The sequence below is a fragment of the Oreochromis niloticus genome, linkage group LG3 (genome assembly GCF_001858045.2).
Source record: "Oreochromis niloticus isolate F11D_XX linkage group LG3, O_niloticus_UMD_NMBU, whole genome shotgun sequence".
Taxonomy (NCBI): domain Eukaryota; kingdom Metazoa; phylum Chordata; class Actinopteri; order Cichliformes; family Cichlidae; genus Oreochromis; species Oreochromis niloticus.
In genome coordinates, this window is record NC_031967.2 from 10,344,190 (window position 1) to 10,358,800 (window position 14,611).

At 39.7% G+C, this 14,611-nt stretch overlaps 1 protein-coding gene across 2 annotated transcripts in view; it reads left to right on the forward strand.

The window, feature by feature from the left end:
* slc8a4b (solute carrier family 8 member 4b) overlaps positions 1-10,287 on the forward strand; it is a 135,690-nt gene extending 125,403 nt beyond the window's left edge. For both annotated transcript variants that reach the window (XM_005468067.4, XM_019348140.2), the window contains one exon: positions 3,402-10,287. In XM_005468067.4, the coding sequence (XP_005468124.1) occupies positions 3,402-3,781 (380 nt within the window). In that variant the 3' untranslated portion in view covers positions 3,782-10,287. The remainder of the gene's footprint in view (positions 1-3,401) is intronic.
* Positions 10,288-14,611: the final 4,324 nt, after the last annotated feature.

Genomic DNA, 14,611 nt, shown 5'->3' on the forward strand with positions numbered 1-14,611 from the left:
AGTGTTTTCAGCTGGGTGTTGTGTACCTGGAGTCGAGTGTACACACTATACATTTTTAGACATAAGCACGGCGTGCTGCTGGGAAAAGCCTGTTTTAACGTTTGAGTCTAAGATAAACTCTCTCCATACTCTTTTATGTGACTCTTGCGTTGAAGAGGTTTGCTGTGTTCGAGTCTGAGGTGGGGACCAGTTTCCTGCATAATTTGCATAGTACAGTTTTGTGGTCCGTGTCAGACTTTTCATAACAAAACCATGTCCATGCTACAGAGGTAGCCACTCGTTTAGAAATAAGGTCCTCGATTTGTTTTGACTGGTCTTTCTGTTTGTCATCATTTCAGTTTATTTTGAAAAATCTCAACAGGATCTTCAGCTTTATTGTGAAAGGTTTATGTGGAAAATAAACAAGTGGACAGCGGAGCCACACGCTGGGTTTACCGTCGTTGTTGCTAACAACAACGCGTAAAAACATAGTGTGGTTATTTTAAATATAAGAGAAAGCGAGAGCTTTAAGAAATTAATATAGCCACTACAGTGACCATCAAAATCATGAAAAAATATTGCCGTAAACAGTTTATTTTGCGACACCACGAAACAAACGATAGCGTAAAATGAAACGATAGACGTTTTCATATCGTCATCCGATATACGTCTTGTATCGAACACCCCTATATGAAATAGCAAATAAATGTTCATTGAGCACCTATTGGGATTTAAGTTGCTTTTTAGACAAGTGAAGACATTTCTTTAGCAAACTGATTCCTTTTAAGAAACATTGCTAATTCAGAGTCTGTGATGCTGCTGGATTTGTCCCACTGCATCTCTAACTTGTGTCTGATGATCTTATTTGGAGGCAGTAATGTGGAGTTTTATGACTGATTGTAATCCACAGCCTCACCTGCCCCTATGTGCACACACACACACACACACACTTGTTTTTTGTCTGGTCTACCCCCAGTAGGATTACAGTCACCCCCCCAAAAAAAATTTTGGAGGACAGTTTTAATGTTGGGATATGAATTTCAGCTAATCTCACTGACATTCAAATGAAAATTGAGACTCTTCTCACCAGCCTGTCTAAAAACAGAATTAAGCCGAGAGAGACGTTCAGTAACTGGCAGCAGCTTCCGGCGGTATTCCCTGCCAACCCAGTTGTAGTCTCTCTGCTTTTCATCCAGTTTCTCCTCACATATCCTGCACCACGGAGCACATTTAGTGTACACCTACAGCATTTCACAGCATTTATTACATTGATTTTGGTTGTGCTGATGCCAGAACACAACTGTAAATTACAGCAGGACTAATAAATCTTCTCTGAAACTAATGCAAGTGATGTTTAATTCTGCCCAGTGTGCATAAAAAAACGATATATGGCAAGTGAATCCATTTCTGACAAAACTGTGTATCGGGGAGCACCGCAAACCTCCTGAGGCTTTTTTAAATGCACATAAATTTTGATAATGTAACTCAAAAGGCTCGCCTCAAACAGTGACCCAATGTGAAAACAGAAATTATCATTCCACATGGATCCCACAGGGATGGAAATTTCTCTCTAAAGATATAACCTGGACACAGGGCAACCACTGAGCTACCAGCATTAAACCACTGATTCAGCTCCATGGAGCATGATTACAAAAATATGTACTAAGAGACTTTAACTGGGGCTGACAGATTGTTATTTCCTTATGCAGTATACACTCACCGTCCACTTTGTAAGTTGCTTTGAATCAACAGCTCGTGATTGCATTTATCTAATAAGTGAATCAAATCAAAGCTGCATTTGGGAATGCAGACATAGTCAAGAAGACCTGCCGAAATTCAAACTGACCATCAGAATGGGGAAGAAAGGTGATTTAAGTGTATTTGATGGTCGTTGGTGCCAGATGTGCTGAGAGGCCAAACGGACTGCAACTTAAGAAAAGACCAGCAATAAGGGCCACCGTACAGATGAATTTGTGTGCTTTAGAAACAGCAGATTTTCAACACAACCACCCCTTTAAGGTTTACAGAGAATGATCCAAAAAAAGAAAATACCCAGTGAGTGTCAGGTCTTTGTCTTGTTGATGCCAGAGGTCAGAGATTGGCCTTCATAGGGCTTCATAGGAATGAAACAGTAAGTCAAATAATCACGTAATACAATTAAAATGTGCAGAAGAGCATCTCTGAATGTACAGTGCATCAAACCTTAAAGTAGATTGGCTACAGCAGCAAAAGACCTCACCAGGTTCTTCTCTTGTTAACTGGAACAAGAAGCTGAGGCTGCAGTTAGCGTGAGCTTGTGGACAATAGATCACAGGCATTTAAAACTAAACAATCTTGTTTGTTTGTATCAATGGTTTTGTTGTAGCAAGGTGTACCTAACAAAGTGGCCAGTGAGTGCATATATTTGTCAGCTCCGTCATTCCCAGGTCAATTACACATACAGTGTTACACATCCATGATAATATTTATCCTGTTGCTCAAGTCAAATGCAAAAGGAATGGAGGAGCTGATCTTTGTGGTAGGTTGCAAAGGGGCTTGCAGACACATAGAAATTGTGGGTAGTGTATAAGATATCAGCAAGTGTTAGGTGATCTACCAAGAGGGAAGAGCTGAGTTTGACTTTAACTGACATGTAGGATATCCCTGGAAATGTCAGGATTTCACTCATCAATGACTTCCAGTCTCTGCAACAAACCTTTTTTATAAAATCTTATGTATGACTCTCCAGCATCCTCGTGATAGCTGACTGTATAAGCACCAGTGTAACCACCATTACAGTTCGGTTCTGCCAATTGAAATATCTACTGATTGAATTTGACAGCATTGCATATTTAAATTATGCAGGTTATAAAATCTTCTGCTGTATTTGGATGTCACCCAAGCATTTGTTCGTCCTTTGTCTGTCTTTGAGTATTATTTCCTCAGTTATTGGTACAGTCACTTTTCGTCTTCCTAGGTGTTGTAACTTTTTTTTCTTAAACAGATTGATAATCAGTGTCTGCCTGTAAAAAAGAGCAAACACTTTACAGTTTTGTCATGTCTTTATGCTTCTCTTTCCATTCTTGAATGACATGATGTTCACTTGTATGTTTTTAAGTGGAAAACAGTTGTTACCTTTAGCTTTTTGCAGCAGCCTTTGAGCAAGTCTTTCACAAAAATACATCTAAAAAGTTATTCAATTAAAGTCATTTCCATAGTTTTGGTTGGCACAGTGTCATTGTTTTGTTTTGACTCTAGGTTTATGCTTTGCTTTTATGTCTTGTTCTAATCTTTCACATTGATTTTTCCATTGTAGTTTGAAGCGGTTGCTCTGAGGTTTTGAAAAGATGAACCTAGTAGAAGAAAGAACCCTAAAAATGAGGCAGCATAAAAAATGGTTTTACAATAAAGCCTTTCTTTCTTTCTTTCTTTCTTTCTTCTAGACACATTTGCCAGCAAGGTCGCCGCCATCCAGGACCAGTACGCTGACGCCTCCATCGGCAACGTCACCGGCTCCAATGCGGTTAACGTCTTTCTGGGCATCGGCGTGGCATGGACCATCGCTGCCATCGCCTGGCGCTCCAAGGGCAAACCTTTCAAGGTGGACCCAGGAAGTCTGGCCTTCTCTGTCACCCTCTTCACTATCTTAGCTGTGGTGAGCGTGCTCACGCTTCTGTACCGGAGGCGGGCAACAGTTGCCGGTGGCGAGCTGGGTGGGCCGCGGACTTGCAAAATAATAACGTCGCTGATGTTTGTCTCATTGTGGCTGATTTACATCCTGCTGGCTTCCCTGGAGGCCTATTGCCATATACCAGGGTTTTAAATGGAGAGGAAAGCAGAGGGAGAGAGAGGCCCACTGCCAATATGAAAAGAGAGAGAGAGAGCAATGCAGCAGTCTTGAGAGAGGGAGAAGAGATGGATCGATATGGGCCGACTTTTCAGGAAATCTTTAAATCCGTCCAAAGACTATTTCAGTTTTTCATCAGATATGTTTTTTCCCTACATTCCTTTCTGTCCTGAAAAACAGAGAGTGAGTCCTCATAAACAGTAAAACTTGCCAAATGTCCAAATGATTAATTATTTATTCTACATTAGCAGACCTTTTAGACCAGAAGCCCCTCGAATACATAAAATTAAAATGCAACATCGTGAAAAAAAGGTATAAAACTGACTTTTGAGGGCGCTTCTAAAATCAGCAGTTGACAACAAAGCGTACAGGCTCATGTTGTCCTTATATACTGCCAAGATAGCTGGAACGAAAAGACGATCAGCTGGCTTCTGAAGAGAAAATAGGTTGAGAGTGAGGATTAAAGTGAGATATAAAAATGGAAAAGACGAGAAAAGAAGAAACAGAAATAGAGAGAGAAGAAAGTGTGTATAGCATAAACAAGAATATGTGGTAAAAATCTTTTACTGCCCTGCATCAGTCACTCGTTCGCTCCCTCCACCTTTACCGTATCAGTGGACGCTCCTGTCTGAACATTTGAGCTCTAATACTGACAGTGACTTAACGCTTTTAATCCCTCTTCCACCAAATGCACACACACACACACACACACACACACACACACAATCTCACCTATACACACTCTTGGGGCCCTCAGGTGATTCTGCAATTGCGGGGACCAAGTTGCGGGCGAGATGAAAACTGACCACCTTTCATTTTTATTTTTTTGTCTTTTTATTCTTTTCTTCCTCGGTACACTGTGCAAAATAGTCCCTCCACACACATACACACCATACACTTTCCTCAAACCCTTGCTCTTGCCTTACTTTTATCTTCCCCGTAGGAATAAAGTCTTAAAGTTGTGATAATGAAATGTTGTAGTCAGCACCGACCAACCTGCCCTCTTTTTAATTGATCCAGTTTCTGTTTCATTTTGGCATTTGTTTAATGCCAAATCCCCACACTTTTTACTAAACTTTTGAGTGGCGTCACGTGTTGATGTTGTTACCGTGCAATTGTAAAAAATAACAACAATGAAAAAATGTATGAATACAGCGTGATCTGATAATAGACATGACAAATCCAAGTGAAGAAATCTCTAAAGTGGGGAGGAAGAACCAACAAGAAGATAGTCCACCAAGAAAAAGCTGAAGCATCGTGCACGACACATCGTGACATTGTTTACACTTTAAACTATGGATAATGTGAACAACTTAGAGCCAAGCAGAGACTTATGTGATGCCGTTGATGAACAACACAGGAATCGGAGCGAAGGATCGACTGCGAGACTACGATGACGACGGTGTTGACGACAAATCAGAACCATGACTACAGCCAGTGTTTCTAATTGTACATGATAACAGAAACTGTCGTTGATGTGTGTGTGAGAAGTCATTGATATCCCCTCTATCTTAAGCCCCACTCTGAAAGTAAAACTGTTGAGGTATTCAAGAAAGACTCACGTGGACTTTTTTCTCTGAAACAAAGAGAAACGAGAAGACATTTTTAAGGAAACCCAATGCAACAAGAAGTGTGTAAACATAAAACCACAGGAAATTTAAACACTTTGAGGGAAATGTACGGCAGCTCTGAAATATCGCACGACTGTTCTGCGCCAGTCGGGACATTTCTTTGTAATCTAAACAAAAAAAATTCTATACATATAAATCACAAGTGTGTGTTATCCAAAGATGAGATAGAAGAGAATAGTCACAGATCACGTTTTCAGTGTGCAGTCTACAAGCTGCTGGTTGTAGTTTGTAAAAAAACAAAACAAACAAAATAACTGGCAAAAATTTCATAAAGGTGTTCACACTACAGATATATGTGGTAAATGATCTGGTATATTTTATGGGTAAAACTGTGCTATTTATTATGTTTTTGTGAAATGTTTTTTCTGTGAAACTCAGGCGTGGCGTGCGTGGAAGTGAAAGTAAGATATTCAGAATAGCTAAAAACGAGAATATTAGGCCATGTATCGTGTGAACTCAACTGTTTTGTCATCCGTGTCTGTCGTTTAAAGCGTCAAAGCCCAGATCTGCATTATGTGGTGTTAATAGCCCAGTCCTGCCGGGAGGCTGGACCGAAACTGGACAGAAGGGATGGCATATGGCTTGTCAGTGTAGATTATTATTAAATGCTTTTTCCCTTTGTTGAAAACAGTATAGAAAGAGATACTCTGTAGGAAGTGAGCGATTTTCCTCTCAACTACCCACCATGCTGACGGTGATCTTCAAGAAAAATCATCCTGAGATAAACAATAATTTAGCTTTTTGGTTTGTTGACTGACAGAAGAATAGGACCGAAAACAACAATTTACCTGCCCGCCATCCTGATTGTTAAATATGGACAACCCACTCACTGCTGTCAGCCCGTATAAATGCAGACATAACAAAGACGCCTTAAGTTGTAACCAATCCACGCCTCTGATACAGCCCCGCCAAGTTCGGTGGATGTAAAAATGGAATATAAGTGGGTGATTGGTGCAAACAGGCATTGCTCTATAGGGGAAAAAATTCCTGTATGCATTGCACCTTCACTCTAATGTGACATTTCTATGCCACAGGAAATTAAGGAAAGCTGTTTTCCCCAGCCCACCTACAATGATAGAGTTTGGACACCTGCCATATTCCTTTTAGCTGCAAAGATTTAACATTGCTCTACAGAAGTTAAACATGATGACATGCCCTGTCCCAACACCTGTAGAAAAGGGCGTTGGTCAAGACGTTTTCAGCCTTTTAGATGCTGAGGTCATGTTAAGTCAACCTAAGGCAACTCTACCGTCCATGTGAAAGGTGGGGATAGTCCAAATTTTTAAAAACTGCCACATTGGGAAGATGTAAACTGGAAGTATTCAGTGAGTTGTTAATAGTTTGTAGTATACCTGATACTAAGTATCAAATTTTGAAGAAGTTCTATCAAGATCATATAGTATCTATAATGAATATAATTAGCGCTTAATCTCGTTAAAATGATGTTAACACCATAACCGCATTAGCAAATCTCCGTTAGCGCGAATCGCCCCACACGTGGGGCTGCACATTGACAATGTGTTAGCTCAGTTACCTCGTTAACACGTTAACGCCGTCCAGCCCCACGCACGGGGCGATCCGCGCTAACTCGCTAACGGAGATTTGCCGCGTTAATGCGGTTATGGCGTTAACGTCATTTTAACGAGATTAACGCTGACAGCACTAAATATAATATATAATGATAAGTCACAGTGAAACTAAGATATGTGGGTTTGTACGTTCAGATTTGCCTGATAGGTTGAGATAGCGTCCAAGCCCCTAACTTTAAGCCTTACCAGTCAAAAGGAAAAAAACGACAACTTTAAAAATCTCTTGAATTAGTCATATTTGTACGAGGCTATAATTGTGAATTTCATGGCTGAGGCTGGTCATTTTAACATTTAACATTCACACCCTTTAATGATCTCTAATTATTTGGTCTCAGCACACAATAAGTTGAAACCTAGGCCTGGACCCTCCACGACCAAGGTCAGTGTTTCAATGTTTGACATGACTTGCACATTGCCGTGGCCCCTGCCAGCCTGTTACTAGGGCCAAACTCTTTGTTTTTTCTCAATGACTTAAGCTTCAGTAACAGTTGCCAGTTTCCGAATGAGTGGGCAGGATAATAGTGCTGCTGACGCCACAGGAACACAGGAATACTGGGACGGATTTAGAAATGTAGGCTTTTTAAAGGTTGATAAGCCTTGCTGGAGGACGACTGAAAGTGTTTGCGTGTGTGTCTGAGTTTGTGCGTGTGCCTGCTTTCTAAGTGAATGAAGAAATGCGACCATATTTTTAGTCTTTTGCCTGTTGCTTAGCGACCATCTATCTGCTAGCCGTTGTCTTCTTGACTGTTGCTGGTGTGTGCGAGACACTTCATGTGTGTGTGTGTGTGTGTGTGTGTGTGTGTGTGAGAGAGAGAGAGAGAGAGAGAGAGAGAGAGAGAGAGAGGTTTTCTTATAATATTTCTCACTTGCCCTTGTTCTAATGAATGTGACAGACTATGTACAACTGTCAAATTTTAAAAAAGGAAATAAGTTGTTTAGCTTTCAGTTCTCATGCAGCTTGATTCTTCCAGAAGATTCTCTAATTTGGTGTTTTGACAATGGTGATAATATGTCAGTCCAAAATCTCATGTCTGTTCCATTAATTTGAGATTATTTGACTGCTCAGACCATCTCTCACAACTGATCAGTGGGAACGTTGCTGAGACCACGCCCACCAGGATTTCATTCTAGGACAAAAGTGGGCACAATTGCTTTGCAGTGACCCTTCCACTCACAAATGGACCTAAACAATGTCAACACAATGCCCCTGTCACACATATGTTACTCAACATGTGTTTTTTGCCTCCCGTCGTTTGCATGTGTATCCACTGTATGTCTATGTCTGTCTGTGTCTTTTTGTGTGCTGGTGCATCTGTGTGGGTTGTAATCTCCTTACAAGGGCTCGCCCCATGTGTCCCTAGCTGACTCCCATATGCTAGATTAATGAATTTGAATGCCAACCTGACCCACAGTAAAAATGCCTGGAAATTGGATTTTCTCCCTTGTGTACATGCCTGCATGTGCGTCTGAAACGGAGATAGGGAGGCAGGTAAATTGTGGCCGGTACTCTACCCCCATCAGGTGTCTTTGTGTCTGTACCTGTCAAATAAGATTATATATATAATCGATCTGGCTGTCTATCGAGACTGGAAAGCTGGCACCTTTCTTTAAAAATGAATATACGTGTGCGTATGTGAGTGGAGTTTGGGAATGCCTGTCGTACACTGAGGTCACAGACTCCACATCTCTTGACTGACTGATGACTACAGGCACACACACTCTTGCACACAATATTTCATCATCAATTTACATGCAAAAATTCAGAAGATGAAAATGGAAGCATGTGGAAAAAATCTAACACTTAAAAGTAGTTACATTGTGACAACAGCAGTTAAAAGTATTTAACTCATTCAATCAAGTGTAATTATATGATTTGCAGTGTGTGTGTGTGTGTGTGTGTGTGTTCTAGTCCAGCTATCATAGTGAGGACCAGATGGTATTGTAGACCACTACAGTAAGGACATTTTGGAAGGTGAAGCCCTTTTGGTCTGTCCTCACTTTTTCAACCGGTTGTGAAAAAGAGTCTGTGTCTGGGTTTGTTTTGTGGGGTTTAACAGATGTACTGCATCTATCTGAATAGATAATATCTGAATTTTGAAATGGAAAGCTTATTTAAGAGTATTTGTTTTCAGGTAAACCTGGAAACCAGCGGCAGTGTTTTGCTATTATATTTACACTCATTCATTCATTTTTCCAAGATCTATTATTCCATAGTTTGTATTATTTTTCTGACCACATAAATGTCCAGCAGCTGATCCATATGAAAACTAGAAGACATTATTAAATAAATTATTTAAAAATAAATTAAAAAACATGAATAAATACAGACAAAACACCTAACCTTGAAAAAAATGAATGTTATTCATTACTTATAAATCTAATGAGCTGAGTATTAATAGTGTAAATCATTACTACAGAGCTATTTGTCAACGATAATTTGGAATATTTTGTCTGTATTCATTTATATAGAGTATACATTTAGTTCAAGACCTTGGAGTGTCTCAGAGCATGAAGACATCAGTCTGTTTCACACAGTGACGAGTCTGTTGTATACTTTACCAAATGTTTGCTTATATATGTAAAGAATCTGTTATGAGTAACACCTGAACAAATTAACAAAGAACACATTTTTAGCATTTTTGTGCTTTGCTACATTTCTTGTTTGAAACCATATGTATTGTATCCATGTGTGAAAGACAAAAGAGTATTTTTCTTTTTTCTTTTTTCCCCCCATTCTCACCACCTCCACTATTAGCCACTACATTGCTTTCTACCTTATAAATATATTTTTTTTCACTGTATACTCACGCCGCCCTATTTATGAGCTCACAAAGTGCTTTTTAATATAAACATCTGGTATTTTTTCATTCATTTTATTATTATCTTATTGTGCTTTTCATTGCATTGTTTTGTGTTGTTTTGGTGATTTTTGTAATAGATACACAAAAAAAATCCCTCACAAAGTAGAACAAGAACATAAGAGTTTACTCTATTGTTTTTATTATGTGTGTGTGTATGAGTGTGTGTGTGTGTGCTTGTGTGTGGATGTGTGCATATGTGTGAGCTGTTCATATCATACTGTGCAAGAGTGTGTTATTGCATGAATTAAAGTCATTCAGAATACAGCGTTCGATGTTGGAAATGTCGTAGTAAAGAGTATTTTTAAATGCTGAAAATGACATGATATGAAAAATGATATATAGACCAAACTTTTCTTTTCTCTTTTTTTTCAAAAATGAAATAAAACGTGACTGGAAAATACTCAGAAATGTGTGTTTCCTTTCTAATAATGGAGAGAAAGTCTTTTTCAGCGTTGAGATGTTTATTTTAGTTAATAAATTAATCATATTTGAGATAAGTGATTACCCTGAGTGTATACCTGTAATTGCAATCATCTATAAAAATGTTCATGTACATTTTCTGAAGCAGCTTCAATCAAGTCAACATCCAAAGAAAGCAATATTTTACTTAATTTAATTTAGAAAATTGAAAGCCATTTTCAGGCTTAAGGTTTTACACTTAAAACCAGCTGACAGTTTTTATTTCATGGTTTTTAACAGTCTTTTCATTAACATTAATATTGGCCTGTAGCTCAAGGATCTAATGATGTGCTACTCTGAGAGTGTGAACATGACCGTGTCATCAGCAAACAAGATCATCAAAATGATTGGCCATGTTATCACTAAAACAACATTTGTCTATTTGTATATATTTATGTAAGGGATGGTTAAAGCTCAGGGGGTAGAGTAGGTCGTCTACTGATCGGAAAGTTTGTGGTTCAATCCCCAGCTGCTCCAGTTTGCATGCCAGATATCCTTGGGCAAAATACTAAACCCAAGTTGCTCTCCGATGCATCCATCAGTGTGAATGTAGGTAAGTGTTAGATAGAAAGCTTAAAGTGTTTGTATGAATGGTTGTGAACTGGTGAATGAGGTATGCTGGGGACAGTAGAAAAGTGCAATATAAGAACTGGTTCAAGCATTTGTAATAAAAGAGAAATGGGGTACAATAGTAATCAACAGATGATCAGACTGTAATATACTGGTTATCATGGTGTAAGTAACTTATAAAAAAGGAAATAGAACAGAATTCAGTTACGTGCATGATTTTGTAAAGTTTTGTTTTTAAAAAATTGTAATTGTAGTATTTTAGATGATGTGTAGGTAGAACACAGAGGTTTGCAGAAAATGAGTCTTTTAAATCACTGCGGATGAATTTTGGCCCACCCTTCTTTGCAGTATTCTTTTAATTCAACCACACTGGAGAGTTTTCATCATTCAGGCCCTTAAACAGCAAAGCAGCCCCAGACCATCACACCACCACCACCATGTTTGACTGCTTTCATGATGTTCTTTTTATGAAATGTTCTGGGCAAAAATGTCACCCATGGGAGAGTTAGAAGAAGAAAACCAAAAAACCCCAAAACACAATATTATTGGAAAAATGTTCTGTGGAATGACGAGTCAAAACTAACAGTCTCTTTCTTATTGTTAAATTATGAACTCTGACCTTAACTGAGATAGGTCAGGCCTGCAGTTCTTTAGATGTTGTTCTGGGTTGTGACCTCCTGGATGAGTCGTTGATGCGCTCTTGGAGTAATTTTGGTAGGCCAGCCACTTGAGAGAAGGTTCACCACCATTCTGAAAGCTGCAGGACTCTCAGCTTGACAAGCTCAAGCTTTTGTTAATAACAGGACACGGACATGCCCACTGAAACGGAGACCTCGAATAGATTCCAGTGGAATCAGAGTCAAGCAGAGTCACACCTGCCACAGACAACTGCCAAATGTGGCCATAAGATGGCAGTAATTTAAAGGATGGATGCAAACAGGTGAGAAGCTTTATAACAAAATTATTTGAGATGCAATAAGCGACAACGTTGCTGGCAGACACCATGTTGGATCAATCATAGCCAAATTTAACGGCTTTTTTTCAGGTATGACAACATTATCCAGATCAATGCCAGTAAAACCAAGGAGCTGGTGGTAGACTTCCGCAGGCACAAGCATCCTCCACTGCAACCACTGAACATCCAATGTATGGACATTGAGGCTGTGGGCAGCTACAGGTACCTTGGTGTTCATCTGAACAACAAACTGGACTGGACTCATAACTCAGACACCCTCTACAGCAAAGGGCAGAGCAGGCTGTACCTGCTGCGGAGACTCAGGTCGTTTGGAGTGGAGGGCCCACTCCTGAAGACCTTCTATGACTCTGTGGTGGCCTCAGTCATCCCTGTTGGACAACATCTCCCACCCCATGCAGGAGACTCTGACAGCACTGAGCAGCTCCTTCAGTGGGAGACTGCGGCACCCACGGTGTGGGACGGAGAGATTTCGCAGGTCTTTCCTCCCCACTGCTGTCAGACTCCACAACAAAGACTTTTGCAGCTGATCAAACCCTCACACGTGCAATAAGACTGCTATATGTACAATTCTTTCTCTGACAAAGTTGTACTTTTGTATTTTCTTACTCAGTTGTATATAGTATTTGTATTCTATTTTATTCTATTGTATATAGTATTCTATTTTTATTCTATTGTATATAGTATTTTATTTTATTTTATTGCATTCCAGTGTTTTCTAATTTCTGCTACATAAGTTTGCACTTTTGCTGTAACAAAACAAATTTCCCACCAGTGGGACTAACAAAGGTCATCTTTATCTTTATTATTCAGGTCAGGTTTTAAAGGAAACATAATTCACTTATCATCCTTTTCATTTGCATTTAGCTGTGTTTTCCTCCATGACTGTACATATACATATATATATACGTACAGTCATGGAGAAAACACAGTTAAATTGTGTTACCCTTGTAAAAAAGGTAGGATGAGTTCAAGCTGCAAGCTCTACTTCTTGGTGCCTTATGTTTTCACATTAATTTTAGTGAACTGACACAACTGCCTGACACTTAATTATCTCGTCAGGATTCAGCACAGCTTTTCAGCTGCTATCTAACCCGGCAACCTGAGAAACACCATCATATTTATAGCAAAGCTAGAGGGGATGGTTGCTGGAAGTTTCCACACTCACGCATGCAAACAGACACACACACACACCTGAGACCTGATCAGCACAAGCGTTGTGTTGCTCCGCTAGCCAATAAACAGCTCTGCTGTGGTTCCCTGATTTGCTTTGCGGCACTTTGGGAATAGTGAGGTAAGAGAGCTTTCACCCTATCCGCATAATAGTCCAGGTGTTAATCTCATGTGCTTTTCATTCACTCTCAAGACTGACCTAATTAAAGAGAAAAACTCTGAAACTTTGACACAGATGCTTGAAACTAGTTATGTTTTGCATGATTTTACTTTGCTGGATTCTCTCCCTTTTTCTCGTTCTTCTCTGTCAGTTTCTCAACAACGGAGTGGCAGCTGTTATTCCCACGGCAAGCTGCCGGTAACCACAACGGCGAGGCATGTCTCCATCCTCCACTGGAGGAGAACGAGACAAAGAGTAAACACAACAGTCTTGAGGGAGAGATACAGGAGGAGAGGAGGAACAAGAAAGAGGAAGATCCAGACAGACAAAAAAGAGACTGGAGGAGGGGCGGAAGAAAGAGAGCTACAAAGTGTGAGAGGAGGAAGACAAAAAGAAAGGCCGGAAGAAGGAGAAGAAGGGTGAATGTGACCAGAATTTGAGCCAGAGTGGAAACCAGTGGACAAATTGAAGCGTGAGAAAGAAGCGATGGAGTCGGTGCTGACACAGAATTATCCTGTGGGATGAGCAGGAAGACGGGGAGTGACATGCTGCAGTGATCGCCTCCTCTCATGGGTCCAAATGTTTGCCTCCACGCATAAACTGATTTTGACACTTCTTAGTCGTTTAATTGGCTCTGCACTTACAACAAACAACTTCCTATTAGTATTCACCAAACCAAATGTTGTTTTGCACACAGTAAAGGGAGGGACACCTCAAGATTTGTTTCAGTCATTTGCAGAGATGAAATAAAAATGACTAAGCAGGTTTGGAAGAGGCAAACATGGGTTTCCATTGACTTAATTTTCCAGTACATCAGTTCATGTTGTACTGTGGGTATTGTTGATGAGATATATACTTTAAATTAAAAAGCATAATCACCTACCCCTCTTTGGCTGTTGGAATGCAAAAGTACTAAAGTACTGTTTCAAATCAAAAGCATCTATCTTAATAAAAATCTGTTTTTCAAAATAAGGTAACTGAGGGATGCCTTTCCATTATAGGCAAAGCAATTGTAACTAATATGCACAATACAGCTTGTTTGCTTATTTGCAGGGTGCAAATGAGGAGGAAACATGAAGGGAAAATAACTATCTGAGACCCGTGAATAGTGCTAGAGAAATGCAGGATCATGTGGGAAAATAATAGGTAGAAAAAGGAAATGAAATGAAATGAAGTGGTTAACTTAGAAAAGATAAATATGATTATAGAGATTAAGAAAGAAAAGAGGTGCGAATGTAATAGATTTCACAGATGAACTGATTTGTTTATGAGGTTATGAGTAGTTTTGAAATGATGCAGGTGATTACCAAAACGCATTACTGTCGCTGGATAAACTGTGAATAATCCCTCGAACCAGCCGTCTCCTCGGAGGCTCTGATTACGGAGGATT